Source organism: Ursus americanus, chromosome 1 (assembly GCF_024610735.1).
Source record: "Ursus americanus isolate L20-20 chromosome 1, mUrsAme1.1.p, whole genome shotgun sequence".
NCBI lineage: Eukaryota > Metazoa > Chordata > Mammalia > Carnivora > Ursidae > Ursus > Ursus americanus.
In genome coordinates, this window is record NC_142127.1 from 39,232,179 (window position 1) to 39,259,545 (window position 27,367).

Genomic DNA, 27,367 nt, shown 5'->3' on the forward strand with positions numbered 1-27,367 from the left:
TCAGGGTTGGAGTTTTTCTTAATGTTTTTCAATTGTTTTAAATGGCATCCAGTTTTTTTTAATGGATTATAGGAACATTTCCAATCTTAAATCAGTTACTCCTGCTTTGCTCTTTAGTTTTGACTTAGAAACTGAGACTTCTGTGTTCTTGCACAAATTATTTTATATCTGTGTTTCTTCTGTAAAATGGTGGTAACAGTAGCTTCTCACGTGGTTGTTATTATTAAGATTAATTGAAAGAAATAACACATTAAAACACATAAAACAACTGTGCCTGAAATTTAGTTAAGAGTTCAAATGTTTCTGTTTATCATGATGATGATTGTGATTGCTGTTATCATTATTTCCAGGCTTCATATTGGCTTAAATAGTTACCATCAAGGTATAGTGTAGTATGTTCTCAGAACATTTAAATTACATATTATGTATTTGGTTTTATACGATGTTCTTAATACTGCCTAACAGAATGTATATTTAATGAATGAGACCTTTAAATATCACAGGGAATATTTTTTAAAATTGCTGATGTTTTTTCACCACTGTTTGCAACATAACATTCCCCTTCGCTCAGACACTTAGTAAAGCTGAAGCTTCAGAAAGGAGGGTCAGGGCTAAGCATGATAGATCAATTTCAGTTATGTTAAGGTTTAAATAATAGGGAAATACCTTATATTTATATAGTGCTTAACATTTTGTAGAACATTTTTTACTTTTAATTTTAGTTAAATAGGATAATACTTGTATCATTTATAGATAAGGATCTGAAATCTGGAAAGAGAAGTGGTTTCCCTCAGTCACATGATTAGTATATAGTGTACCTGAGTTGAAGAATCTAAGACTTATGGATAGCATTGTTTCTTTGGGAAAATATAGATTCTAAGTTCCAAAGAATTGATTTTCTGAAGATCTTTTGGTTCTCAGCGATTTGTGAGCTGGGCTGCCTCTCTTGTTAATCTTGCTGATATTTCTGTCGCTTCATCTTGAAGTTTTTGTTAAAATTGAATGGTTGAAAACTGTGATCATCTTATCTCTTTGTTAACAGTAAGTAGAATTTTAAATATTTTTTAAAAGAAAATTTGGGAGCATTCTGTGAATATGAAATTTATATAAGTTTCATATATATTTCTATAACTCATTTTTAAAAACTGCTAATCCCACTACACTTTTCCTTTTCTGCTTTGAAATTGATTACTTTTAATAAGAAATAATGAGAGGCTTTTTATTTACATGTTTTCTAGTTTGTGGATCAGCTTACAGAGTTCAGTACCATTTGCGTTTTTTGCATACTATATTATCTCAAGAGAAGAACCAGTGGTCATTAACATGTTTATCTACTGCAAGGTTAGCTTCCAAGGAACTAAATACATGCATGCATATATATAAATATAATTTGGCAAGAAGATGAGAATAGTTTTAAAATGGAATCAGGAAAAATACAGATAAAGTAGTGAGGGTGGGTCAAATTCATAACACAGGCATTTTTAAGCCCTATAGTGTTTCAGAGTTAAACTTGGACTCTTGTTTTGGGTGTCAGGAAGGTCACAGGGAAGTAGAACCAGATGTATAAGGTGTTTGTTCATAAGGAAAAGAAACTCAGTTCCTCAAAGAAAGCAGTGCTTAGCAATTTGGTCTGAAAGGGGATAGTGAATGATATAGTGGACATTGTCTTCAGTGTAGTATTAATATTATTAGTATATTGCTAGTTTACTCAACTTGATTCTTGGTAAATCTCTGTGTAAGCAAAGGACATGATGCCAAAGTGTACAGCTCAATGAAAACACGGTTCTGTTAAGGGACAGTAGAGTGAGCTGAACACCAGTTTTCTGGTAGTCTTCATCTACATATTGGGGAATTCTGAGTGATAACTCCAAATCCTCCTGTCTTATGTATGTATAAGGTTTCTTACCTGGATTTGGGCATGAATAAATTCATAAGTCTTAAAATCAGCTAATGTCTTTTTTTTTTTTTTTAATGAGAATTAAAAAGACGACTCATTCTGAACAGAAAGTAGAAAATAAGACTTCACGTTAGTGTAACAACGGATGCGCTAGTACGTGAATATTTAGAAGAGGTCAAAGTTCCATGGTGTTCCTTATGGCTAAGATAATTTTGGTCTGGAAAATTTTCGAAGCAGAAATTAGCGTTCATCACAGCCACAGCATTGATTCATGGAATTGAGGAGCCAAAGAAGAGCATTTCGTTCTGGATTTGCTTCTGTTATTGTGTATTAAATGATTTCCAAATGATTAAGCATTGTCCAGTGGATAGCATTGGTTATATTCGCAGTAATTGTTAAGGTTCTTTTTTTAAGAAAAGCTTTATTGAATTGTAGGTCACATACCATATGACACACCCATTTAAAGTATACAGTTTGGTGGTTTTCAGTATATTCACAGAGTTGTGCAAATCATTACCACAGTCAATTTTAGAAACTTCTTACACCTCAAGAAAAAATTCCAGATTCTTTAGCTATCACTGCACTGCTCCTCCCTCTCAGCACTAAGCAACCAGTAGTCTACTTTCTCTCTCCATAGATTTCCCTATGTTGGACTTTAATTTACGTGAGTAGAAACATACACTGTGGTCTTTTGTATTAGCTTTTTTCACTTTGCGTGCAAGGTTCATCTGTGTTATAACATGTATCAGTACCTTACCCGTTTTATGGATGAACACTATTCCACTGAATTGCGTATACCTTTTTTATGGATGGATAATAGTCCATTTTTTGGATATATCACATTTTGTTTGTCCATTCATCCACTGTTACGACATTTGTGTTTCCATCTTTTGGCTACTATGAGTAAAGGTGCTGTAAATACTTACGTGCAGTTTTTATGCAAACTTAAGTTTTCAGTTACCTTAGGTTTATACCTAAGAGTAGAATCGTCAGTCATATTGTATAACTCTGTGTTCAATTATTTGAAGAGCTGCCTGTTTTCCAAACTAGCTGGACCAATTTATATTCCTACCAGCAGTTAATGTGTGGGGATTCTGATCTTGCCACATCCTTGCCAGCACTTTTCTTGCATTTGATTCTAGCCATCCTATCATGGGTGTAAAATGTCTCATTGCAGCTTTGAGTTGGATTTTCTTGATGACTCATGATTTTGAGCATCTTTTCATGTGCTAATTAGTTATTTTTATATCTTTGAAGAAATGTCTATTCAGATCCTTTGCTTATTTTTAAGTTGGGCTCTTTGTTGCTTTGTCATTGAGTTGTTAAAGATTTTCATTTTATATTCCACCTTTTCGTTACTGGCATATGGGAAAGTGACAGACGTTTTGTGTGTGTGTGTGTGTGTGTGTGTGTGTGTGTGTGTGTGTGTGTGTGTCCTGCAACCTTACTGTAATCCTTTATTAGTTCTACGAGGGATTATTTGTTGTCGTTGGTTCTGTGTGAGATTTTCCACAAAGAGGGTGTCCTCTGCAAATAAAGATAGTTTTATGTCTTCCTTCCCAATCTGTGTACATTTTATTTCCTTTTCTTGCCTTATTGCATGACTTAGAACTTCCAGTGCAATGTTATAAAGGAGTGGTGTAGAGAAGAACCAAATAAGCCCAAAGTTAGTAGAAGAATGGAAATTAAAAAGATCAGAAGGTAAATAAATAGGGACTAAAAAGACAATAGAAAAGATAAATGAAACTAAGAGCTGGCTTTTTAAAAAGCTATACAAAATAGACTGACCTTTAGCTGGGTTTACCAAGAGAAGAGGAGGAATCAAAATCAGAAATGAAATAAACAAGACCATAAAAATACAAAGGATCATAAGGGACTACTATGAACAATTATATTCCAAAAACTGAACAATCTATAGAAATAAATTCCTGATAACACAAAACCCACTAAACCTGAATCATGAAAAAATAGAAAATCTGAACATACCATTAGTGAGTAAGGAGATTGAGTCAGTAATCAAAACCTCCCAACAAAGTCCAGGATCAGTTCACTTACATAAATTCTACCAACTTCTCAAACTTTGGAAAATAGAAGAGGATGTAACACTCCCAATTCATTTTATGAAACCAGCATTACCCTGATAACAAGATGTGAACACTATAAGAAAAGAAATTGATAGGACACTATCCCTGATGAACATATGTTTAAAAATCCTCAACAAAATATTAGCAAACCAGATTAAATAAGAGGATTATACACCATGGTCAAGTGGGGTTTATCCCTAGGATACAAGGATGGTTCAACATCCACATATCCGTCAATGTGATACACCACATTAACAAAATGAAGGAGAAATCTTAAAAAAAAAAAATATCATTTCAATAGATGCAGAAAAAGCGTTTGACAAAATTCAGCATCTGTTTATGATAAAAAACTGTTTATGATTAAAAAAACTCAGCAAAATGGGTATAGAGGGAATGTACCTCAATATAGCAAGACCATATATGATAGTCCCACAGTGAACATCACATTCAGTGGTGAAAAGCTGAAAGCTGTTCCTCTAAGATCAAACTAAACAAGAGACAAGGATGTCTACTCTTAACTACTTTTGTTCAACATAGCATTGGTAGCTCTAGCCAGTGTGGTTAGGCAAGAAAGAGAAATAAAAGGCTTTCAAATGAGAAGAGAAGGTGTGAAACTGCATCTCTTCTCCAGATAACATGATTATATGTATAGAAACCCTGAAGACTCCACCAGAAAATTGTTAGAACTGAATAAATTCAGTAGAGCTGTGGTATATACAAAGTAAGTGTACAAAAATCTGTTGCATTTCTCTAACAAACTATTAGAAATTAAGAGAACAGTCCTATTTGCAACTGTATCAAAAAGTAAAATAGGTATGGGGAATTAATTTAACCAAGGAGGTGAATGTTATATACTTAAAACTATGAGACATTAATAATGAAAGAAGTTGAAGACACAGATAAATGGAAAGCTCTTTCATGCCCTTGGATTGGAAGAATTAATGTTGTTAAAATGTTCATACTACCCAAAACAATGTACAGATTGTTTACCAAAATTCCAGTGGCATTTTTCACAGAAATAAAACAATAGTAAAATTTGGAATCTCAAAAGACCCCAATAACTAAAGCAATGTTGAAAAAGAACAAAACTAGAAACATCATGCTCCCTGATTTCAAACTATATTACAACCCTAATAGTAATCAAAACAGTATGATATTAGCACAAAAACAAATAAATAGATCAGTGAAACACAGTAAAGAGCCCAGAAATAAACCTACACATATTTGGTCAGTTACTTGACCACAATGGAGCCAAGAATGTATAGTGTGGAACGGAGTCTCTTTAGTAAGTGGTATTGGGAAAACTGGAAGTCCATATGTAAAAGAATGAAACTAGGCCACTATCTTACACAATACACAGAATCAATTCAGTGGATTAAAGATTTGAACATAAGACCTGAAACATAAAACTCGTAGAAGAAAATTGAAGTGATAAGATCCTTGGCAGGGGTCTTGGTAATAGTTTTTTGGATTTCACACCAAAAGCAAAGGCAGTCAAAGCAATAGTAAATAAGTGGGACTGCATCAAACTAAGAAGCTGCTGCATAGCAAAGGAAACCATCACAACAAAACGATAACGTAGACTACCAAACAAAATATGTGCAAATCATACACCTGATGAGGGGTTAATCTCAGATACGTAAAGAGGTAGTCATACAACTATGCAGAAAAAAATAATCTGATTTAAAAAAGGGTTGGCATCTGGGTGATTCAGTTGGTTAAGCATCTGACTCTTGATTTCAGCTCAGATCATGATCTCAGGGTCATGAGATCGAGCCCCATGTTGGGCTCCATGCTCACTGGGGAGTCAGCTGGAGATTCACTCTCTCTCTCTCTCCCCTCCCCTCTCCCCTCTGCCCCTCCCCCTGAAAATAAATGAATAAACCTTTAGAAAATAAAATAATTATTTTTAAAAATGGGCAGAGGATCTGAACGGACAATTTTTCAGAGAAGACATTAATGGCCAATGAACAGATGTTCAGCATCACTAATCAGGGAAGACAATGACATCAGCTCACCCTTGTTAGAGTAGCTATCAAAAAGAAGAAATAGCAAGTGTTGGAGAGGGTGTGGAGAAGAGCAAAACCTTCCTGCGCTCGTGGTAACATAAATTGGTGCAGTCAGTCACTGTGACAAACAGTATGAAGGTTCCTCAAAAGATTAAAAATACAACTACTGTATGATCTAGCATTTCCATTTATGTATCTCTCTGAAGGAAGGAAAGATGCTAATTCAGAAAAATGTCTACAGTTGCATGTTCATTGCACATTATTTGCAATAGCCAAGACATGGAAACAACCTAAGTGTCCATTGATAGATAAATGGGAAAAGAAAAGTGGAATACAATTCAGCCATAAACGTGGAAGATAACCTACACTTTGTGACAACATGGGTGGCATTATGCCAAGTAAAATATGTCAGGCAAAAACAAATCCCTAATCTCACTTATATGTGGAATCTAAAGAAAACTCTGGGGATGTGTTTGTGGCTCCGTTGGTTAAGCATCCAACTCTTGATTTTGGCTCAGGTCATGACTCTGGTCTCTGTGCCGAGCGTGGAACCTGCTGGAGAGTTTCTTTCTCTCTCTCTCTCTCTCTCTCCAAAAAGTAAATAAATGTCTGAATTTATAGATACAGAGAACAAATTGGTGGTTGCCAGATTCTGGGGGGGTAGCGTTGGGCAAAATGGATGAAGGTAATCAAAAGGTATAAACTTCCAGTTACAAAATAGTCTTGAGGACTTAATGGGCAGTATGGTGACTATAGTTAATAATACCATGCTGTATATTTGAAAGTTGGTGAGAGATCTTAAAAGTTCTCAGTCACAAGGGAAGACAATCTGTAACTGTGTGGTAGTAGATAATAATTATTTACTATTTGATGCATGACGCATGAGATCCTGGGTCTGGGCTGAAACCAAGAGTCAGATGCTCAACTGACTGAACCACCCATGTACCCCTGTTTTGGGTTTTTATGGAGGCTTCATTACATAATCAAATGGACTAAGTCATTGGCTGTTGGCTGTTTACACCTTCACCCCCTTTCCTGGAGGTTGGGGAATGAGGTAGAACTGAAATCTTTCTTTCCCATAAAAAAAAAAATCTTAGTTTATTTAATTGTTAAAATAATTTAGAATGGTAAAAAGTAAATGATCCAGACCAAAGATACTTGAACAGTGAACCAAATTGGTAGGAGCCAAAAAAGGTTTTGATTTTGAACTTACGCCAGCAGAAATACTGTATTTTTCCTTTCCATATATTGATACTAACAAGCATTTTGTTTCTGGGATGACATATAGGCTGCATGGGCTGCATTTTAGAGTTGTGAGTCATGAATATTATTTCCTGAACAGTGTGTCTTTTCCCATCAGTAGTCAATGCCTGAAAACTAGATTGATTTTAGACTTTTTGTTCATTTTTCACTGTGTCTCTAAATTTGATGAGTTTTTATGTCTTACGGTTACTCTCTTTTCCCATTACTTTTGTCAAAAGGACTTAATTTCCTGCTATTGTGATGACTTCATAGTTGATTTTCCTACTTTCTGTTCATTCCATTTTTTTCATCTTCCACAATGCTCCAAGGACCTTTCTAAGAAGTAGTTGATCTGATGGTATTTCCTCATTCAGTAGTTCCCAAAGTTATATTTACACAAGTGCTATTCAGTTAACAATTTGGTCCATGCAAAACAAAAATAAGGAAAATACTTTGTACAAATAAAGTTTATTTACTTTAAAAGTCTGTTTTATTCTTTTAAATCCATCATGTTTTGGGAGCATTTAAAATGCCCCTTTTAAAAACTGGGAATGGGATTAGATGTTATTTGCTAATGTAGATTTACTTGCTTGTTAAAAGTGGTAATTCTTTCTGAATTTTACATTAAAACATTTTTATTTTGGTCTCCGAAATTCAAAGGTCTTAGAATAACTGGCTTATAGCATATGGTCCCTAATACCCTAATTATGGCACATAAGGTGATTTGGTTTTGAAATATCTAATGAATTTCATTTCTTATGCTATTCCAGTTGGTTGATGAGGCTCTGTGGAGGACTGGGTGCAGAAAGCTTGTGCAGCCAAGTTTGTACTAAGCTGAAGCCACATTTAGTTAGCAAAATACCCTCTGTGCAAGGGATGAATGAAATCCTGATCTGGCCCACTCCTTATTCAGCTTTGCATCTTCAACTTTTCCACGTGTGCAAGGTTTATACTGTAGAGTTACCATGAACTAATATTGTTCCCTGAAAGCATACAGTATGCTTCTTGTAATTGAAGCAAAAAGAAAAAGACACTTTGAACAATTATGGTTGAACATTTTTATGCTTTATGTTGAATAAATTGCTTAACCAATTAGAGAATTAGGGGAAGTAAAATAGTTTGTATGTTGTGAGTGATTTTTGTGTTATGGATGTGTGTGTATACTTATGTGTTAAAGGAGAAAACCTTGAGCTAAAGAGTTTTAATACGTACTGTGTTCAGTATGTACTCATTTATCTGTTTCTTGGTTTAATGATAAAAATTTTCAGATCAGAATTTTTAAAAAAATAACCGTTTATAGTGATGTATGACTGTATTTCTGAGAATGGGCATTAATTAGATCAGGATAAATTTTTTATTATTTGAAAAATCTTGGTTTTTTGGGACACCTAGGTGGCTCAGTCAGTTAAGCATTTGCCTTAGGCTCAGGTCATGATCCCAGGGTCCTGGGATTGAGTCCCACATTGGGCTCCTTGGTCAGCGGGGAGCCTGTTTCTCCCTCTGCCTGCTACTCCCCCTCTTCACGTAGTGTCTCTCTCTCTCTCTCACAAATAAAATCTTTAAAAGAAAAATCTTGTTTTTATAGTAGTTTTCATAATAAGTTTATATTTAATGCTTTTCTTGGCATTCTGTCCACCTTTAGGAACAGGAAACCAGTTCCTCAGGAGTTGGAAATATTAAACCAAGAAAACAAAATGATTATTAAGATTTTTACTCTTCAGTTTTTCCTAACCAAGTGTTTAATAAATACAGTTACATGGAAGATTTAATCTAAATCAGATTGATTACCCAGCAAAGTACAATTACAATATAAAGTAAAGGGACACATGGGTAGAAAGGAGCAAAGACTATGAAAAAACCTACATGGTAGAAAAATTTGTGCTTATGAGGAATGGATGAAATTGGGGATTAAACTTAATAGACTGAATGCAAGCATTCTTTTGTTCCATCAAAACACTTTTTTTTTAAACTTACAGTCTCCATCAGCATCAGCATCTGCATCACCATTTCCATCTGCGTGGTATAGTGAATCTGAGATAACTCAGGGAGCACGATCAAGATCACAAAACCAGCAGCGGGATCATGATTCAAAAAGACCTAAACTTTCCTGCACAAACTGTACATCTGCCTCAGTTGGGAGAAATATTGGACATGGTTTAAATGCAGTATCAGGTAAGAGCTAAATGTGTGTAAGAGTCACTATATATGCATTTTGGACTAAAGCCCTTTTTCCAAGACATAGTGGTATTAAGCAAGTAGAACCCATGTAAGATAGTGGGTCAAATGTAGTGGAGTTTCTGAAATCTTAAGTTAGGGCTATAACTGAAACTGTTCATTTGGGATTTTTTCTAAATTTGATACAAATATCCTACACAAACAGGATTAGCATGTTTTGATTAATTAGAATAGCTGATATGTATGGTAATCGAATTGGTAAAAGTGACGTGTATTTTGCTGGTTATTATAAGAAGTCCGTTTTTTAATTGTTATACTAGGAAAGCCAAATTTACTGATATATATTAATATTTCCTAACCTAAACATATCTTTTGTAAATGTTCTGGTTTATACTTATTTTTTAAAAACAGATTCTTTAAACAAAAATAGTTGGTATTCTAGTAGGAGTTCTGCATAAGGAATCTGAAAGTGAGGATTCTAGTCGCCTAACTAGCTCTGTGGCCTTGGACAAGTCGCTTAATCATTCTGGGATTTAGATGACTTACCCATAAAGCTCCATACATGGTATTTTGTACTCAGAGACACACATTTGTTGCACAAATTGAAAAGCTCTTTTTTTTCCTTGAGAGGGCAGGAGGCTCCCTCCTCACTTACACTCCCTTACACTCCTTTTCAAATGAAACACTAGGGAGTGCCTGAAATAGTTTCAAGGTGAGACAGAATTTGTGATGACACAGTTGGAAGATAAAATTCTTGAAATGCTATGTATTATCAATTGAATTAGTGTAAGCGATTCCTTTCTATTTTGATAGGCAGGACCGCCTTGGGAAAGACACTGCCCATCTGAAGAATATTAAGAGTAGTATGATGGGTAAGAGCAGACTGTCCTTAACATTGTAGAGAAACACCATTGTGCACAAATATTTTTGGTCTCTTCTGCTCTGTGAAGGCATAGCATTAAATATCCTGGGCCATTTCCCTTAAAGAGGAGGAATCAATAAGGCTATTGGGACTAGGAAAGGAAGAACCCAAATTTTCAAGGTAAATAGTTAGGGACTAAAGTTTTGAGAGTTACCTTTAATTTATTTTTTAGATATGATTTCATTTTAAAATTTAGTGATTGCAACAATAATTCTTAGAGTGAACCAAGTGTGAAGTCAAAGATAATATTTCTGATAAAATATCTTCAGTGTCTATAGTAAAACATTTTCCACTTGAGATGGCTTGTTTATGATTTTGGCTGTTCTCTCCAACATCACTTTCATTGGCTTTTCAGGAAATTCTGCATCTTTGGCAAGCTTTGCTTTTTGTTCTGTAATTATTTTACGTTATGCTTACGTTTTATGGTCAGATGTTCTAGAAAGTGACTGAGACATTGGCATCATAGATGGGTGGTAGGTTTTAGTGTGAGAGAAGATGTGTTTGAGTAGGAAATAATTTTATAAGTGATGAGTTCATTAATGAATAATTTTATGTTTTGCCGAATTTTGCTTCTGATTAAAACTATATAACTTTCAAGATTCCTATAATAAATTACAATATCCTCCCTGTGTAATACTAAAGATTTGTCATCAGAAACCTTGAAAGCTTTCTCTGAATTAAAATGTCTTCAATTATTTTAAGATTCTTCATGGAGACATAATCAAGTTCCCAGATCTTCATCAGTGGTACTTGGATCATTTGGAACTGACTTAATGAGAGAGAGAAGAGATTTAGAGAGAAGAGCAGATTCTTCTATTAGTAATCTCATGGATTATAGTCACCGAAGTGGTGATTTCACAACTTCATCATGTAAGTATAAATTGTATTGTTATGTGTAACTTATCTAATAATGTTATATTTCTCTCTTTGTGTATATCGTTATAACAGTACAAATGAATACATGAAGTGTACCATATGAAGATTTCAAAATAGCTTAATATGTATTTGAGTACCTTATTTGTTATATTTTAAAAAATAAAAAGTTTAAAATAGATGTACATTAGTATCTAGGTTCCGTCTGCATATAATTTTCTTGTGCTTTTCCTTTTAAGAATGCATATGTTCTAAAGTATACTAAATAATTTTTGTATACCCCAATATCATTTGCCTTATAGAGTTGACCCTTGAATAATGTGGGGGTGATGGAACTGATCCCTATCCCCACCCAAATACTGGAACTTGAAAAATCTATGTATAACTTTTGAGTCCCCCAAAACTTCAGTACTCAAACCGTACTGACTAGAAGCCTTACCAAAAGCATAAACAGTTGACACATATTTTTTGTTACAGGTGTTATGTAATGTATTCTTAGAATAAAGTAAGCTAGAAAAAAGAAAATGTTATTAAAATCATAAGGAAGGGGGGCGCCTGGGTGGCACAGCGGTTAAGCGTCTGCCTTCGGCTCAGGGCGTGATCCCGGCGTTCTGGGATCGAGCCCCACATCAGGCTCTTCCGCTATGAGCCTGCTTCTTCCTCTCCCACTCCCCCTGCTTGTGTTCCCTTCCTCGCTGGCTGTCTCTATCTCTGTTGAATGAATAAATAAAATAAAATCTTAAAAAAAAAAATCATAAGGAAGGGACAATACATACATAATACCTATAATATTTACTGAAAAAAATCCATGTGTAAATGGACCTGTACTGATCAAACCCATGTTGTTCAGGGGTTAATTGTGTAGTATAATGAGTACTTAGAGTTAAATTCTGACCTAACTAGCTTGAAATCGGCATTTTAAGGCATAATTTAGAATTACTTTTGTTTGATGTGAAATGTGCCTTTATTTTCATTCAGTTGCAATAAAGACTAACACTGTTTCTGTCAGTGTACATTAAGGTTAAGGTTTTCAGAATTAAATACCATAAAACAAAAATACTGAAAAACAGAAAGTGCTTATTGAAGTTGACAGATCTAGCAGGCAAAAGTGGAGTTTGATTTAGATAGAAGAGCATACATTTGTTCTTAAAGGTGTAGGTTATTTTAAATAAGCTTATTGGGGCAAGCCTTTGCTGAAGACCAGTGAAAACATCTTTTTATTTGCTTGGCTTTAGATGGAGGAGCTGTAGTATATAGTATCGATACCGTCTATGAGGTCTACAAGTATAGGATAGAATAGATTTAGCCACTAACAGTTTATCCCTTCGTGAGGCTCCATGTGTTAGTGCAGTAGCAATCTCACTCTTAAGCTAGGAGTATAGATGAGTATTCTTTATAAAGAAATGCAAAATATTTCTCATCCCATTTCCAGATTTGAACCACCAGTAGTATACTTTTCAAAACTGCAGCTACCAGGGCCCTGTTCTGACTCATAGCTCCCAGCAAGTATTAAAAAGTAGAGGTATGTCTGATGAGTAACCAGAGATAACATTCACAGCTCTTAATTTGAAAGAAAAAAGATTGGAGAAAGTTTTAGCTGTTAGCAAGGTTTGCCATAAAATTATAAGGATGATAATATTAGTGTGAAATAAGTTTTAAGCTTATCGCGGAGTAAGAAGAATCTCCAAAACACTGTCTCCCTACGATTATTTTGTCTTTATGTGTTGTGAGAGTGCTTTACAGTGAATTATTTGGCCCACTTAAAATTCCTTGTCCATTTAGATATTATTTTACCATATCTATTTCTGAGCAACAAATTCAGACTGTTAAACCTTCAACAAGTTAGTAGATTTAGATGTTTGTCTCATAAACTGTGACACATTTCTTTCTTTTCAGTTAGCAGCAGTACTGGATTTTATCACAGGTATAGAAGGAGAAATACATTTATGTTTTTTCCTGTAATAGTAGTTAAGCTCTTTGTTTATATTATAGCAGTATTTGGTTTGAACCCAGTGTTTCACTTTGCAGTAATTAGTTAATAAATGCAAATTTAATAATACTCATTTTATTTCATGTAATTGGTATCTTTCTTTTCTTTCAAAAATAGATGTTCAAGACAGAGTTCCTTCTTCATATTCACAGGGAGCAAGACCAAAAGATAACTCACTGAGCACTTTACAGTTGAATACATCATCCACAAACCACCAGATGCCTTCTGAACATCAGACCATACCATGTTCTAGGGACTCTAGTAGACATCCTCTAAGATCAAATTTTTCTCCAAGAGAATTGGAATCTCCCCAAAGCAGTACACAACCTGGATTTTCTTACATTTCAAATAGAGATGAAACCTCAACCATAAGCAGTTCAGATAGGGTTGGTTCATCTCAAAGATCATTTCAAGAATCTTCTGACAACGAAGGTAGACGTTCTACCAGGAGATTGCTATCACGTATAGCTTCGAGTATGTCATCTACCTTTTTTTCGCGAAGATCTAGCCAGGATTCGTTGAATACAAGATCATTGAGTTCTGACAGTTCTTATGTGTCTCCAAGAATCTTGACAGCTTCACAGTCTCGTAGCAGTGCAGCATCAACTTCTGATGTTCCTGATAATAGGGCATCTGAAGCTTCTCAGGGATTTCGATTTCTTAGGCGAAGATGGGGTTTGTCCTCTCTTAGCCAAAATCATAGCTCTGAGCCAGATTCAGAAAATTTTAACCAAGAACCTGAAGGTAGAAATACAGGACCATGGTTATCTTCCTCACTTAGAAATAGATGCACACCTTTGTTCTCTCGAAGGAGACGAGAGGGACGAGATGAATCTTCAAGGATACCTACCTCTGATATACCATCTAGATCTCATCATATTTTTAGAAGAGAATCAAATGAAGTGGTTCACCTTGAAGCACAGAGTGATCCCCTTGGGGCTGCTGCCAACAGATCACAAGCATCTGCAGCTTCGAGTAATGCTGCTGCGGGTGGTTCCACATCAGATTCAGCCCACAGTGGAAGAAATACAGGAATAACAGGGATCCTTCCTGGTTCCTTATTTCGATTTGCAGTTCCCCCAGCACTTGGAAATAATTTGACCGACAATGTCATGATCACTGTAGATATTATTCCTTCAGGTTGGAGTTCATCTGATGGAAAAAGCGATAAAACTAAAAGTGCACCTTCAAGAGACCCAGAAAGACTGCAGAAAATAAAAGAGAGGTAAATTTGAATATCTGTCATAAGTCCATAAAGCAAAGAGCAGATTAGTGGAAGAAGTCCTTTTCTAAAATGGTTTCTCATAACATTGGTATCTGAGATTTCTTTTCCTTAAAATTTATATCTACTAAGATGTTAGATTCTCAAAGGAAATGGATAAGAATTAATGAAGGTAGGCACTGGGAGTATAGATTGCATCAAGAAATAGCCTAAAGGTTATTTTTAACCAACTTTTGATACAGATGCACAAAAAGACAAAAATCTTAAACTCTTACCCTGTTACTTGGTAGACCATTGCTAAATAGGATTGGTAAAGGGGCCCCAGTGGTCATGGATTATCAAAACAATCTGTCTTAGTTTTAATATGATTCATTTACCATTTATTTGTATTTCTTATCTCAGACTCTTTTTCGGAATGAGGTAAAATCATTTACACAAATTATTTTGTTTTTGAAGTCCAGGTATATACTGAATATTCTTTGTATATTGTGAATATTTGATAGAAATACTAGTTTAAATTCAGGACTTAGAATCTTTTTATGCAGATGTATCTTTGTAGAGTTGAAGATTGCTTAAAAATCTCTGGTAAGAGGGAAAAGATGAAAAATCAGAGATTTTAGTCCCAACTTATTTTGTCATGTAGTGTACTTAGTTTTTCCGTCTAATATAATTTTTATAAAAAATAATTGTCCTGATAAAACGGATCAGGATAGTACATGTAAAGTATGCTCGTAGGGAGAAAAGACTCAGGTAAAGTGAAGGCTGTGGGGTGCGTTTTTGTTTTTTCTTGTTTTTAAAGGCCTAACGTAATGGAATTTTTGGGAAGCATAGTTGTTACTGTTGTGTTAGTTTTGTTTTGTTTTGTTTTTTTAAGAAGAAATACATTCAAATCTAACGCTCTAGGCATAAAGGGAGCCTGAGATGTTGGACATTAGGCCACTACATTCCCTTTTTTCTTTATGTAGGACAAACGGGACTATTCTCTTCCTGCACTTAAAGTTTGTTATTTTTCCTTGGAGAAAGATTCACTGCCCTGGTAGTGTTAGCTTTAATGTCATTATAGCAACTCTTTCATGCCAGCAGTGGACCAAGGTAATGGGGGTTTTAACAAAAAATTATACACACACACACACACACACAGCGCTACATTTTGCATTTAAATTAAGTAGTACATGTTGCCTATTAAACAGAGAACATAGATTAATGGAAAGGCTTCACACTTTAAAAGCCTGCCCTGTAAAAATCAGGATGATTGAATAATATTGCTGCGGGTAGGGGAGATGGGGAATTTAAAAACCTGTTGGTTTTTACTGTGATTTAATACAAAAAGTTTTATCAGTATAAATATTTGGTTCTGATAGCATGTAAATGAGAAAAACACAAGTCATTATTTAGTTTATTGAAGTTGTCCTGAAAGTTTTTTTGGGAGGTGGGGGAGAAAAGTGATAAGTATGTTCCTTTATAGTATTGGATTGAAGTAATCTGTGATACTGTAGAAATTAAAATCTCTCAGGGATGTTTGTAAAGTGATCGTAAAAAATAAGGAGCTTGAAGTGTGATATCAAAGAAAATTACTTAAAGCATTTGAAGAATTAAGAGGAGATACCCTGTTTCATTTACCTTTAAAATATTTTTAATTTTCATTCTTACTGAACTGGTTTTTTTATGTTGGTCACTGTTTTTTAAGGTTTTTTGGTTTTTTCTACTCAATGTGAGTAGACATAACAAAGACATTGTTTGAGATTAGGTATGATTGGAAATGACTTACCAGGATGAGTTATCATAGCTCTGTTTATGAAACGTTCCTTCCTTTCTAGCCTCCTTTTAGAGGACTCTGAAGAAGAAGAAGGTGACTTATGTAGAATTTGTCAGATGGCAGCTGCATCATCATCTAACTTGCTGATAGAGCCATGCAAGTGCACAGGAAGTTTGCAGTATGTCCACCAAGAGTGTATGAAAAAGTGGTTACAGGCCAAAATTAACTCTGGTGAGATTTACCTTTTCATGTATTTTGTTTTCACAGTTTTTCCAAGAGATGGACATATAAATGTATTTTATTTAGCAAATCTGATTATAATTTATTGTCAAAGTTATACTCTTATCAAAAGTATGTTATTTTTTGAAGCAAAAAGCATTGAAGAGCATTCATTAGTCTTGCTTTGTAAATTTAATTTATCATAGTGTTTCTTATATTTCATTAACCCAACAAACTACTTTTTCTTAGGCATTTGATAACTCTAATTGATTATCACGGTTGATCCTTATATCATGTAAGATCCTTTTGAATTGAAGAAGTAATTACTTACTATTTACCAGCTATGTGTCCTTGAGAAATATTTGTTTCTAATGCTGTTGTGCAGTAATACTAAGGTTATTACAGGGTTTCATTGTTTATTGAGTACCCGTTAGGGAGCCAGGCACAGTTCTAGATGTGGGATCTGGAATGGTAAACAAAACAGACAAGGCACTTGCTTTTGTGGTGCTGTTGGGTGTTAAAGGAATGCCTTGTTGAGGTGAGGCCATTTAAACTGAATGAAGAGGAGCTATTCCAAAATGACGGCAAGAGCATTCCAACTGAGGAAACTCCTAGTGTGAAAACTTTAAGGTGGTAACATGACAGGTGTGTTTGAGGAACTGAATGAAATGCAGTGTGGCAGGAATATAGTTAGTGAGCTAGGAGACGGGTGATACAGTTGGGATTAGAGAGATCCGTGGAGGTTATCTCACTTAAGACTTTTAAAACTAGTGTCTAATGTTTAGATTTTTGTCTAAATGTGATGGGAAGCCACTGAAAGGCAGGGGAGTAAAATGATTTTATTTTGGCTGCTCTGTGGAGAATTTTAGGGGGACAAGAACAGAGGCAGGGAGTCCATCCACGAGTCTGTTTTATAAGAGATGGTGATGGTAGTGGTAGAAATGGATGGATTCTGGTATGTATGGGAGGTAGAATCTATATGACTTGCCAGTGGATTGGATGTGGTGAAAGAGAAAGAACAATTTGAGAAGTTTGTATTTTTGCCTTGAACAACTAAGTAAATGATGGGGCCATTTACTGAACTAAAAGAAGAGTAGGAATGGAATAAGTGTGGGGCAGGAAATAAAGAATTCTGTTTTAGACAAACTGCTTATCAAGAGAACCATCTAAAAATGTCATCTAGGCAGTTAGCTAGACAAACCTGGTGTTTCAGGAGATAGTAGTGGTGAAAGTTACATTTTGGGGAATTAGAACACATACATACTAATTTTAAGCTGTGGGATTAATATCTCTAGAGCAAGAACAGGTCTCAAAGGAATGAGGCCAGGACAGAGCCCTGGGGCACCCAGGCATGTAGTGGGAGCAGAGGAGATTTGAGGAGTAGCCTCAATCTGGTAGGAAGAAAACTTAAGAAGAGGTAGTGTTGTGTAAGCAAAAAGAAGAAAGTGTTCTAAAGAGGGTATGGTCAACCCTGTCAGGTATCACAAAGAGATACAACAAAGAAATGGCAGTTGGTAGCATGAATGTCCTTGGTGACTTCAGTTTCTGTGGAGTGGTGGAATCATGAGCATGATTAATGGAATTGAGAGAAAACAAGGTAAAACAGGAGACAGCCACATAGACCCCTCTTCCAGTAAGCTTTATTGTTGAGACTGGTGATAAGGGGGAGGAAATGGGAAGTAAAATGGGGTCATAGGACATGTTTTTGTTTTAGTTTGAAGTGGGAGATTCTGGTGCATGTTTTGTTTTAATAAAAGACACAATGGAAAGAAAGGTTTTAGCCTTTAATAGGAAAAAAATTATATCTAAAAGGCTGGTGTAGATGCAGATGTTGATCAGTTTGTTGCTTTGATGAGAGAAGCTTGCTTGACTTCCTGTGTAACTGCTTCTGTTTTCTTAATAAAAGGAGGTAAGGTCTTCAGCTGATTAGGGGACAGGTTAAGAGATTTTGATGTATAGGGAAAACAATACTTAAAGACATTTGTAGGGTTTTCTGGAGGTACTAGTATCCCTGAAAATCTGTGGCTATGAATATGATTTAAAAGTGAGGTGTACTTTTTTTTAGAAGCAGTTTTCAGATGGTTGGTTATAGACATGGATTTGAGTTCGCTGGGGTTGGGATCTTTGCTAGGCAAATATGATGAAGAGAGTTAAGGATATTCGTGAGAACATAGTTGTGGTGGCCATGGAAATTAAAATCAAGAGGGGGAATAAGAACATCAGGAAGTGGTTAATGAGAAAGTGGGTAGGGTTAGTGTCTTTGAGTCTCATTGACATTGAAGAGAATTGCCAGGTAAACTGGAATGATGAGAAATTGTAGGTACACTGGAGAAGATGCCTAAAATACAGATATAGGGGTAGTGCAGTAAACTGTGATGATAAAGTCAAGGTGTGACCATAGTGGATGGCTGGAGTGGGGAAGGGTAATACTTAGAAGCTTCGATGTTGAAGAAGTGTGTGTGAATATTGAAACAGCCAAGAAGTAAGTTGATAAAGATGGAAAGCCAGGTGCTAAAGTTATTAATGAAAGAGGAGGGATTTAGAGTTTCAGAGTAACAATAGGTATGGCTTTTATTTATTTCTGCTTCTTGGTCCTGAGGTACAAGGGGTTGTAGGAAAAAAGAATGTATCAGTCTAGAGGGGCACTGTGATTTGGGCATGAAGATGAAGAGATTAATCAAAAAAGAGATTGGTTATGAGAGAAAATTTACACCACGAATACCAGAGGACATAGTGAAAATGACTAGTAGGGTGAGAAGGGTGGGAAATTAGATCAGATTAATAAATGGACACACTTGTATGAGATTGATGGTTTGATAATAGTTGGTGACATGGGAAAATCATGGGTGAGTATGATGGCATTAATACTGATTTTAATCTTTTGGAAGAGTTGGGTAACCTGTTCAAGCTGGAGATTATGAGGCTTCTGGGAAAATTTTGTGTGTAGCTAGTTAGACAAGGTCTCCTTGGGGTAGGGGACTTATGTTTTGTATTAAGGTAGTCTGATCCCAAAGTGGTGGGACAGAACCGTCTCACCTGTAGCAGCCTTTTCTTAGCCGTATGGTGTTATGACAGCCTCTTGGCTTTCTTGGTCACTGCCCCGGGGCATTATTAAGATGAAATGAGTGTTAGCATGGAAGCTTTGGTTCTTGACACTGAGTAAGGGCCCAGGAATGTTAGACATTGCCAAAATAAAAACAACGTGATTCACCTTCTGATAATATTTGCAGTTAGGTTATTAGTGTTGTGTAGGCAGAAAAACAGATAATACAGCGTGTTAAGAACATTGGCATTTTGGAATTAGACATGACTGGATTGGAATAATGGCTCTAATACTTAACTGTGGAGGATCTTGAGTAAGTTTTTTAACATTGGTTCTCAACCCTCACTGCTGAGCACAATTCCTCATTAGAGTTTTTAAAAATATAGATGCCTAGATATAATTTTGGACATTCTTAAGTAGTTCTGGGATTGGGCCTCAGTTCCATTATGAGTAAAACTGAGTAAGATTTACCACATGGTGGTGTTGTGAAGGTCAGATGAGATGATGTTTACGAATAGTTTCTCATAGTACTGAGCATGTAGTAAATACTCAGTTTGATGGGTTTTATCAGGTTATAATAAGTACTTTCTAAGATAAGGTCAAATGAATATAAAGATCTCAAGATCTGAACCTTCCTGATAAATCTTCACAAATCTTTCTCATACTTATATAAAGACCCATCTGGTAGAAGATTCATTCTGGTAAAAATTGATTTAAACATTTATTAAGCAGCTGCCATGTATGGACTGTTAAATTCTGCAGGATGTACGGAGATGAACAAACCAAGTCTATAGTTGTACGAATTTAGACAAATGCAGTCAGGGCCTACTGAATGAGGTGGGTATACGTGGAAACAGCCCTGGACTAAACAATGTAGGTATAAATGGACTTCTGTCAGCTGTAGATGACCTTTTTGAATGTTGTTGTACAAGTCACTTAATTCCTAGAAGAGAAAAAATGAATCCCTAAGATGTGTAAGAATTTGTACTAAATGGTCTGTCTCCAAGGTCCATATTTTATAATCATACTTTTCCTGCTTCTGAATCAGAGGATAGTGTTAGGAAATGTCTGCTAAATATCTTTCACATTCTTTATAGTCTCCTTCAGGTCATAAAATGGACTTAGCTTGAATTTAGTTCAGTGGTACAATACTAATTTTTTTAATTAAAATATTCCAGATGGCATTTTAATTTCAAAATCTTAAATATGTTAGACTCCTAAAACAAAAACAACAACCACAACTAGGTTTTATTTATTCCTTGAAATACTGTGAATATCTTATGTAGTTTGACTACAGGACATTTTGAGACAACATACTACCTCACAATAGCACTCACTTTCTGTTCAGATATTTTCAAGAGAAAAATGCATATAAATTACTATTGCTGTCTTGGACTGTATGCCAAATTTGGCTGTTTTAAGAGTTTTAATAGCTCCTTGAAGACAACAGGGGTTATACTTTTTCCCTTCTAAATCTTGGCACATAACAGTCAACAATTGTTAGTTGAATTGAATCTAAACCTCTACCGTGTTAATCCCATGACTTCTCAAACTTTTAGGACATCTTTTTCAGTTTAAAGCTCTATCTAAAAATAAGCCAAAAGCTTAGGAGTAACCAATAACTGAATGTGTATGGGCTTGAGGGGAGCTTCCCCCCCCTTTTTTTGTGATAAAATACGTATAATGTAAAATTTTCCTTTTGACCATTATTAAGTGTACAAATCAGTGGCATCGAGTATATTCAGAATGTTGTGTGACCATCAGCACTATGCACTTAGAAAATTTTATCATCACCGCAAACAGAAACTGTATGCATTAAGCAGCAGCTCCCACCTACCCCCTCTCTCCATTCCCTGGTAACTTACTTTCTCTCTGAGTTTGCCCGTTGTACATAATTCATATAAATAGAATCATAATATTTGTCCTTTTTGTATCTGCTTTATTTTACTTAGCATGTTTTCAAGGTTCATCCGTATTACAGCATGTATCAGAACTTCATTCCTTTTATGGCTGAAAGGAGCTGTTTTTATCTAGACAGAGGTGGATTCCTTTTTTTCCCCTCCTCGCTTATAGGGAAGGCACATTTCTTAGAGTACAAAAGGTCTGTATTGTCGTATCAGAGATACTGGCCTGGGTATAGGTAGCTCGTTGCTTGGGATACTATATTATTTAAAATTGTTTTCATGGCATCTTGCCAGGGTACTTGAGGAAGTAGGAAGTACAGATGACATTCCTTTGTCAGCTTCCCACCTCAGGGGTGGGGGATGTATATGCATTTCTGGGAGGCAAAAAACAATAGGTACCTAAATAGTGGGCGTCGGCCTAAATACCGTATTAGGACCTGACAAGCACAATAGTGTTCCCAGTGCAATCTTACTTCTTTCTCCCTTTTGATTTTCTATATTCTAAGCTTAAAACTTTACAAAGGGCGCCTGGGTATCTCAGTTGGGTAAGCTGCTGCCTTTGGCTCAGGTCGTATCAGGGTTCTGGGATCAAGCCCCCCACATTGGGCTGCTCAGGAGGGAGTCTGCTCTTCCTCTGCCTCTTCCCCACTCCCCACCCTTCTCAGGTTCTCTCTCAAATAAATAAATAAAACCTTTTTTTCTTCACAAGGAAGAATGTTTTGTGGAGACATAGTAGAACTAAGCTCTACTTTTAATTTTGCCAGGTTCTTCTTTAGAGGCTGTAACCACCTGTGAACTCTGTAAAGAGAAGTTGCAGCTTAACCTGGAGGATTTTGATATTCATGAACTACATAGAGCTCATGCAAATGAACAAGTTAGTATATTTTGCCTAATTTGGTAAGTGTCTATTCTATGCATAAAGGACAACTCTTGAAGAAAAGATTAAATCATGGTCAGAAAACCTGCATTGAAATAATAATAGTAATGTTTTTAATATAATTAATTCTGTTATTACATAAGGTGTTATATGATTTTATAATTTTGTATTATTTTTCCCCTAACTTTTTAAAGTGAAAGGCAAATAACCAAGTCACAGATTTTAAGTTTAAGGTAAAATTCATCATATGCTTTCTAAGTAAACCTGAAAATAATAAAAGCTTAGGAAATTAGTCCCAGAGTAGTAATGTCAGCCTTCTCTCCCCATAGCTGTCTCAGTTGTGAATGCCTGAGTCCGGAAAATAATTGAAACACCAGTCCACAGATCTGCATCCTAGCTCTGTATTTTTTATGTTGGGAATAATTTTTTTACCTACGTATCTAACGCCCCCATTCTTCCTCCTGTCTGGTTCCCTCTACCCTCCCTATTTCCCCCTATTCCCGCTTCCACCTTTATGTTGACCGAGTTATCTTATATGAAATCATTTGTTCCAAGTTCACATTGTTTCTCTTTCCTTCAGTATTGTATCACTACAGTCATGCTGTTACTTACATAATGAATAATGTCGGGATTTCTCCGATCATATTAAGATTTTATTTCAAATATTTTCCTCTCATTTCTCAGATTTTTTGGTATGTATTGATCACTACTTCTCATCCCCACCCCCCATTGATTTGATTACTCTTTTTTCCTGAAGATTAGAGCTCAGTATTTTTCCCTTTTTAAAGGAAAATTCAGGGGAGGGGGGACAATGTTGAAAGAGATTTCAAGGATGACTCTAGGGCCATACTATCCAAGTGTGCTTAGCATATTTGTGATAAAAAGAGATATGATGGAAAGAGAATGCATGAATGCTGGAAAAACACTTTTTAAATGAAGGAGTAATGGACACCTTGCCCCCCTTTTTTTAGTTGAATGAAGTTTAAAGTAGCCATTTTAAGGTAAACAGTTTATTGGTTCTAGTACATTTGCAGTGCTTTGCAACCATCACCTCCATCTGGTTGCAGGACATTTTCCTCTCTAAACGAAAATCCTATACCCATTAAGCAGTTGCTCCCTCCCCCTTCTCCCATCCCCTGGTAACCACCAGTCTGTGTTCTGTCTCTATGGATTATCTATTCTGGATATTTTATATAAATGGAAACATGCAATATATGATCTTTTGTGGACACTCTTCACTTTTTAAATGTGGGAATATGGATACCCTTTGAAAATCAGGTTAAGACCAGAAACACTCCTTACAAAATATACATAGACACAAAATCTGTATATAGTTTTAGGGATTCCCAGATCTTTTGAAGCTGATTGCTTATATCCAGGTTAAGAGTTACCGATCTAATGAATGAAACATTAGGCAGTTGCTATAGTACAGATGCTACTCTAATGTTAATTATTGTTTTATTCTTCAATGAAGAACACTCCAAAAGGTACTCGAAAGGGAATACCACTTCAGTAAGGAACTGTCTTAAATTCTTAAGATGTCTGTCTAGACAGCTGGACATTGGTATTTTAAATAATAGTGGGGGAAAGTATGGAAAGGTGGAATAATGCAAAGAATTTTGTGGGTTTTTTTGTTTTTGTTCTTGGGGTTTTTTTTGTTTTTGTTTTTGTCTTCTCAAAATTTGAATAGGTTTCAAAGGATGGTTTTCTCCTGCCGTTCTTTCTTAGGGGCTCCCGTCATGTCTCTTGAAGGTGGTTTTTGGCTTTTCAGTATAGCTGGGAATGTTTTTATTGTTCTTCAAGGATTTTAATGACCCGCCTCTTAAATAATTTAGAGGTGTTAGGAAATACTAGGTGGAGTCATTATAAAAATGACAGTCTTGATTAAGCTTCCTGGCTTTAACATCTTTGTTCTTTGTGAATCATGGATTCTAGTGGCCTGACAACTACCCTTATTTAAATACAGTTTATTTTTTCATTATCCAATGCCTTCATCTTTTTCAAGGTGATAACCATTAAACTCTTCTTTTAATCTTCTTAGATACATGATTTCCTTTTAAGTTAAAAATAAGCAATTAATGAAATATTTAGAGAAACTTTTAATCAGTTTGAAATTTGAGTATTTTGAAGAATCTGTAATCAGTAACTCGCTCGAGTTTGTACCAAGAACATACAGTTCTTAATTTCAGATAAGTTAATTATCAAAAATGATGCAATTTACAGATAGTTCACTGTTTAACAATTACAGAACAGATTAGATTTTTTAAAATGATTTTTATTTTGTTATGTTAGAAGAACAGATTAGATTTTTAATAACACGATATATTCATGTTTTGTATTCTTAGCTTCAAAACAACAGAAGCTCTTTGAACCAAAGAACTATTTTTGCCCACTGCAAATTTCTATGCTATTGATATCTGGAAGTTACTTTACTATCTTTTTTTAAGTTCATTTTTATATTTGCTGTTGCCTTTAGGTTAGTTAAATTGCATAAGAAACACTTGACCTATCAGAATAGGATTTTAGTTCTGTAATATATTGATATAGCTGTAGATGAAATGCTAATTTTTAGGTAAACAGTTACAGCCATCTGTGTAAAGAAATCTATTTTGAGCTTTCTAGGGAACAAGAGCATTCATTCTACCATCAAATGATTTTTCCCACTTTTACATAGATAATTACATAAAGAAAGACTATTTGAACACATTATATAGCATTAGTAAAATTTTATGAAGCTATGAAGAATAGCTTTTTATTTCTTTTTTTTTTAATACATGGCTCTGTATCCCTTCCTAGGAACTGGATATAAATACATTTCCTCTAGTTTATCAGTATACTATGAGTAGTCAATCTCATTCTACTAATTTTTCATTCTCCATATTTTTCTTTTTCTCTTGTTTGCTTCCCTGTTGAAGGCTGAGTATGAGTTTATCAGCTCTGGTCTCTACCTAGTTGTGTTATTGCACTTGTGCGAACAAAGCTTTTCTGATATGATGGGAAATACAAATGAACCAAGCACACGTGTCCGAGTAAGTAATATTGGAGTGGGGGGAAAGGGAGGGTGCGATGCTGCAAGGGTTTGCTTTGGAAAGCACATTGTTTTATATGTTCACATTCTATTTTCTTTGGGGAGCTCTTATATTAAAATGTATCTTAAAAATAAAGTTATTGTAGATTTAATAGAAATTGCTGTCTTTCTTCTGTATCAAACAGCCTAATTTTTTCACAAAGCTATTTTTAGAGAAGTAATTTTCTAGCTCTTGAAGGTAATTGGAATATATTTCAGTGGAAAACAGGGATGGAATTGAAAACACCTAGGGGAAATGCTCTTTTGAATTTGGGAGGGAAAATCCAACTCATTATTACAACTTAGAAACCTGACATTGAAATTGAACTCCAAAAACCAAGAGAGTATGGGAAATTAACTTCAATTTCATTTGTTACTATCCTATAAAAGATTACTAGTGTACTAATTTTTAAGCATTCATATTACAAACTACTGAAGATAGGGACTATTGTGTGTTTACTCTCTTCACTCTTATCTTAATGTAACACTTGAGCTAGCTGTCTTTTAAGTGCTCATAAATAAAGTGATACTGCTTACCTCAGCATACCGAAGGAAGTTTATACTCTGCTGCCTTGCCCGTTTTGTCTGGCAGGGGCTCGGTCTACATCTCATTACTCTAGCATTGTGAACACTTCATATCTTGTAATGTGTTCATAAACATATACTTCAAACTATTTTTAAAATAAATGTTCACTCTGATGATAAAAATAGAGCCAAGTTTCTGGTGAGATGTAATGTTTCTATTTTATTTTGAAAATTATCAAATAACCAATACATACACTGCTTCTAAATTGGTTAAAAAAAAAAAAAATTTTTCTGTAATCGTGTGAACATTATTCCTGTGAGTCTTTTGGACAGATTATTATCACTGAGAGAATAAAGAATGAGCTATCAAGATCATTCAGAGTTTGAGCAAAGATCTCTTGACTTCTAAGAACTTAAGAAATCGTAGAACCTAAATTTAGTAAATGCCATAAAATTATTTCTTAAAAGGTGACTTTTTAAAATGAAGAAACCTTATGTAATGCATATAATAAGATCTGTTGGATTCATGCCTTTGTAAAAGATAGAAATTATATTCAAGTGGAAGTCTTTACTGAATTAAAATACTTCTGGAGCTATCAAATTTAGGCAGGAAAATATTGATTATTCCTGTTTTGTTCTGGTTTTTTTTTTTTTTTAATTGACCACTAAAAGTGAATGCATTTGTGTCCAAACTGTAATGGTTTTAATTTTTTTTTCTCCGTAATTTTTTGAGGTGTTGTATTTATGCAAGGAGACAGAATGCCATTGGATAAAATTATTGTATCTGTTTTCAGTTTCTACACGATTCATGATTTCTCCATGACCATTTATATAATGATTATATACAACATTTAAAAGATAATTTCCTAAGCTTGTAATTTTTGATGTGGGGGTAGAAAGACCCCTATTTAAAGGCTTAAAATGGTGTTTGACTTTTTTAAGTAGAAATGAATCTCCTATACTGATTCTCTTTTTAGATCCATTTGCAACATTTAAACTACTGTATTTCTTTCTGCATTGTTTCTAGTTTATTAACCTTGCAAGAACTCTTCAGGCACATATGGAAGATCTCGAAAGTAGGTGGAATTTCCCCTTCCCAGACTTGTTGAATTTACTTTTGCAAATTAAACCCACAGAGCAAAACCTAACTGTATATTCTTTCTACCAAATTAGAGCTTCATTTATAGGCTTAATAATAACAAAATAATTGACTTGGGAAAGATGGGTTGGGCAACTGACAGTTTTTTTAAAGCATATTTTTTTTTTAAAAATTCTATTTTAAGGTACAGAGAGTGTATTTAAAGTATTTCATTTTAAATAAAATTTTATTTTTGAACACCTTAATTTTAAAACTTTTAATCAAAAAGAACACATTTACTGCTCAGATCACACTTCTAAATCAGATTTGTGTGTGTGTATGAAATTTTACTTGTTACTCAGCTTTGTCAGATCATTAAAGGTTTTCCCTGGGTTTGTTTATAGTTATAGGAAAATAGGGGTGAAAGATTCCTAATTCTGAGTCTATAACAGAAGCCATAGTGTTTTTTTTGCTCCTTGTTCAG

General features: G+C 34.9%; 1 protein-coding gene across 8 annotated transcripts in view; it reads left to right on the forward strand.

The window, feature by feature from the left end:
- Nucleotides 1-27,367, forward strand: part of MARCHF7 (membrane associated ring-CH-type finger 7) — a 48,898-nt gene that overhangs the window by 18,102 nt on the left and 3,429 nt on the right. For 3 of the 8 annotated variants that reach the window (XM_087861907.1, XM_045781278.2, XM_045781230.2), the window contains 7 exons: nt 9,209-9,404; nt 11,032-11,199; nt 13,310-14,417; nt 16,232-16,401; nt 22,101-22,210; nt 25,129-25,242; nt 26,833-27,361. In XM_087861907.1, coding sequence (XP_087718033.1) covers nt 9,209-9,404; nt 11,032-11,199; nt 13,310-14,417; nt 16,232-16,401; nt 22,101-22,210; nt 25,129-25,242; nt 26,833-27,012 — 2,046 coding nt within the window. In that variant the 3' untranslated portion in view covers nt 27,013-27,361. Of the gene's footprint in view, nt 1-9,208; nt 9,405-11,031; nt 11,200-13,309; nt 14,418-16,231; nt 16,402-22,100; nt 22,234-25,128; nt 25,243-26,832; nt 27,362-27,367 lie in introns of those variants that run through there. The other 5 variants (XR_006776772.2, XM_045781251.2, XR_006776774.2 and 2 more) reach the window with 4 other exon arrangements.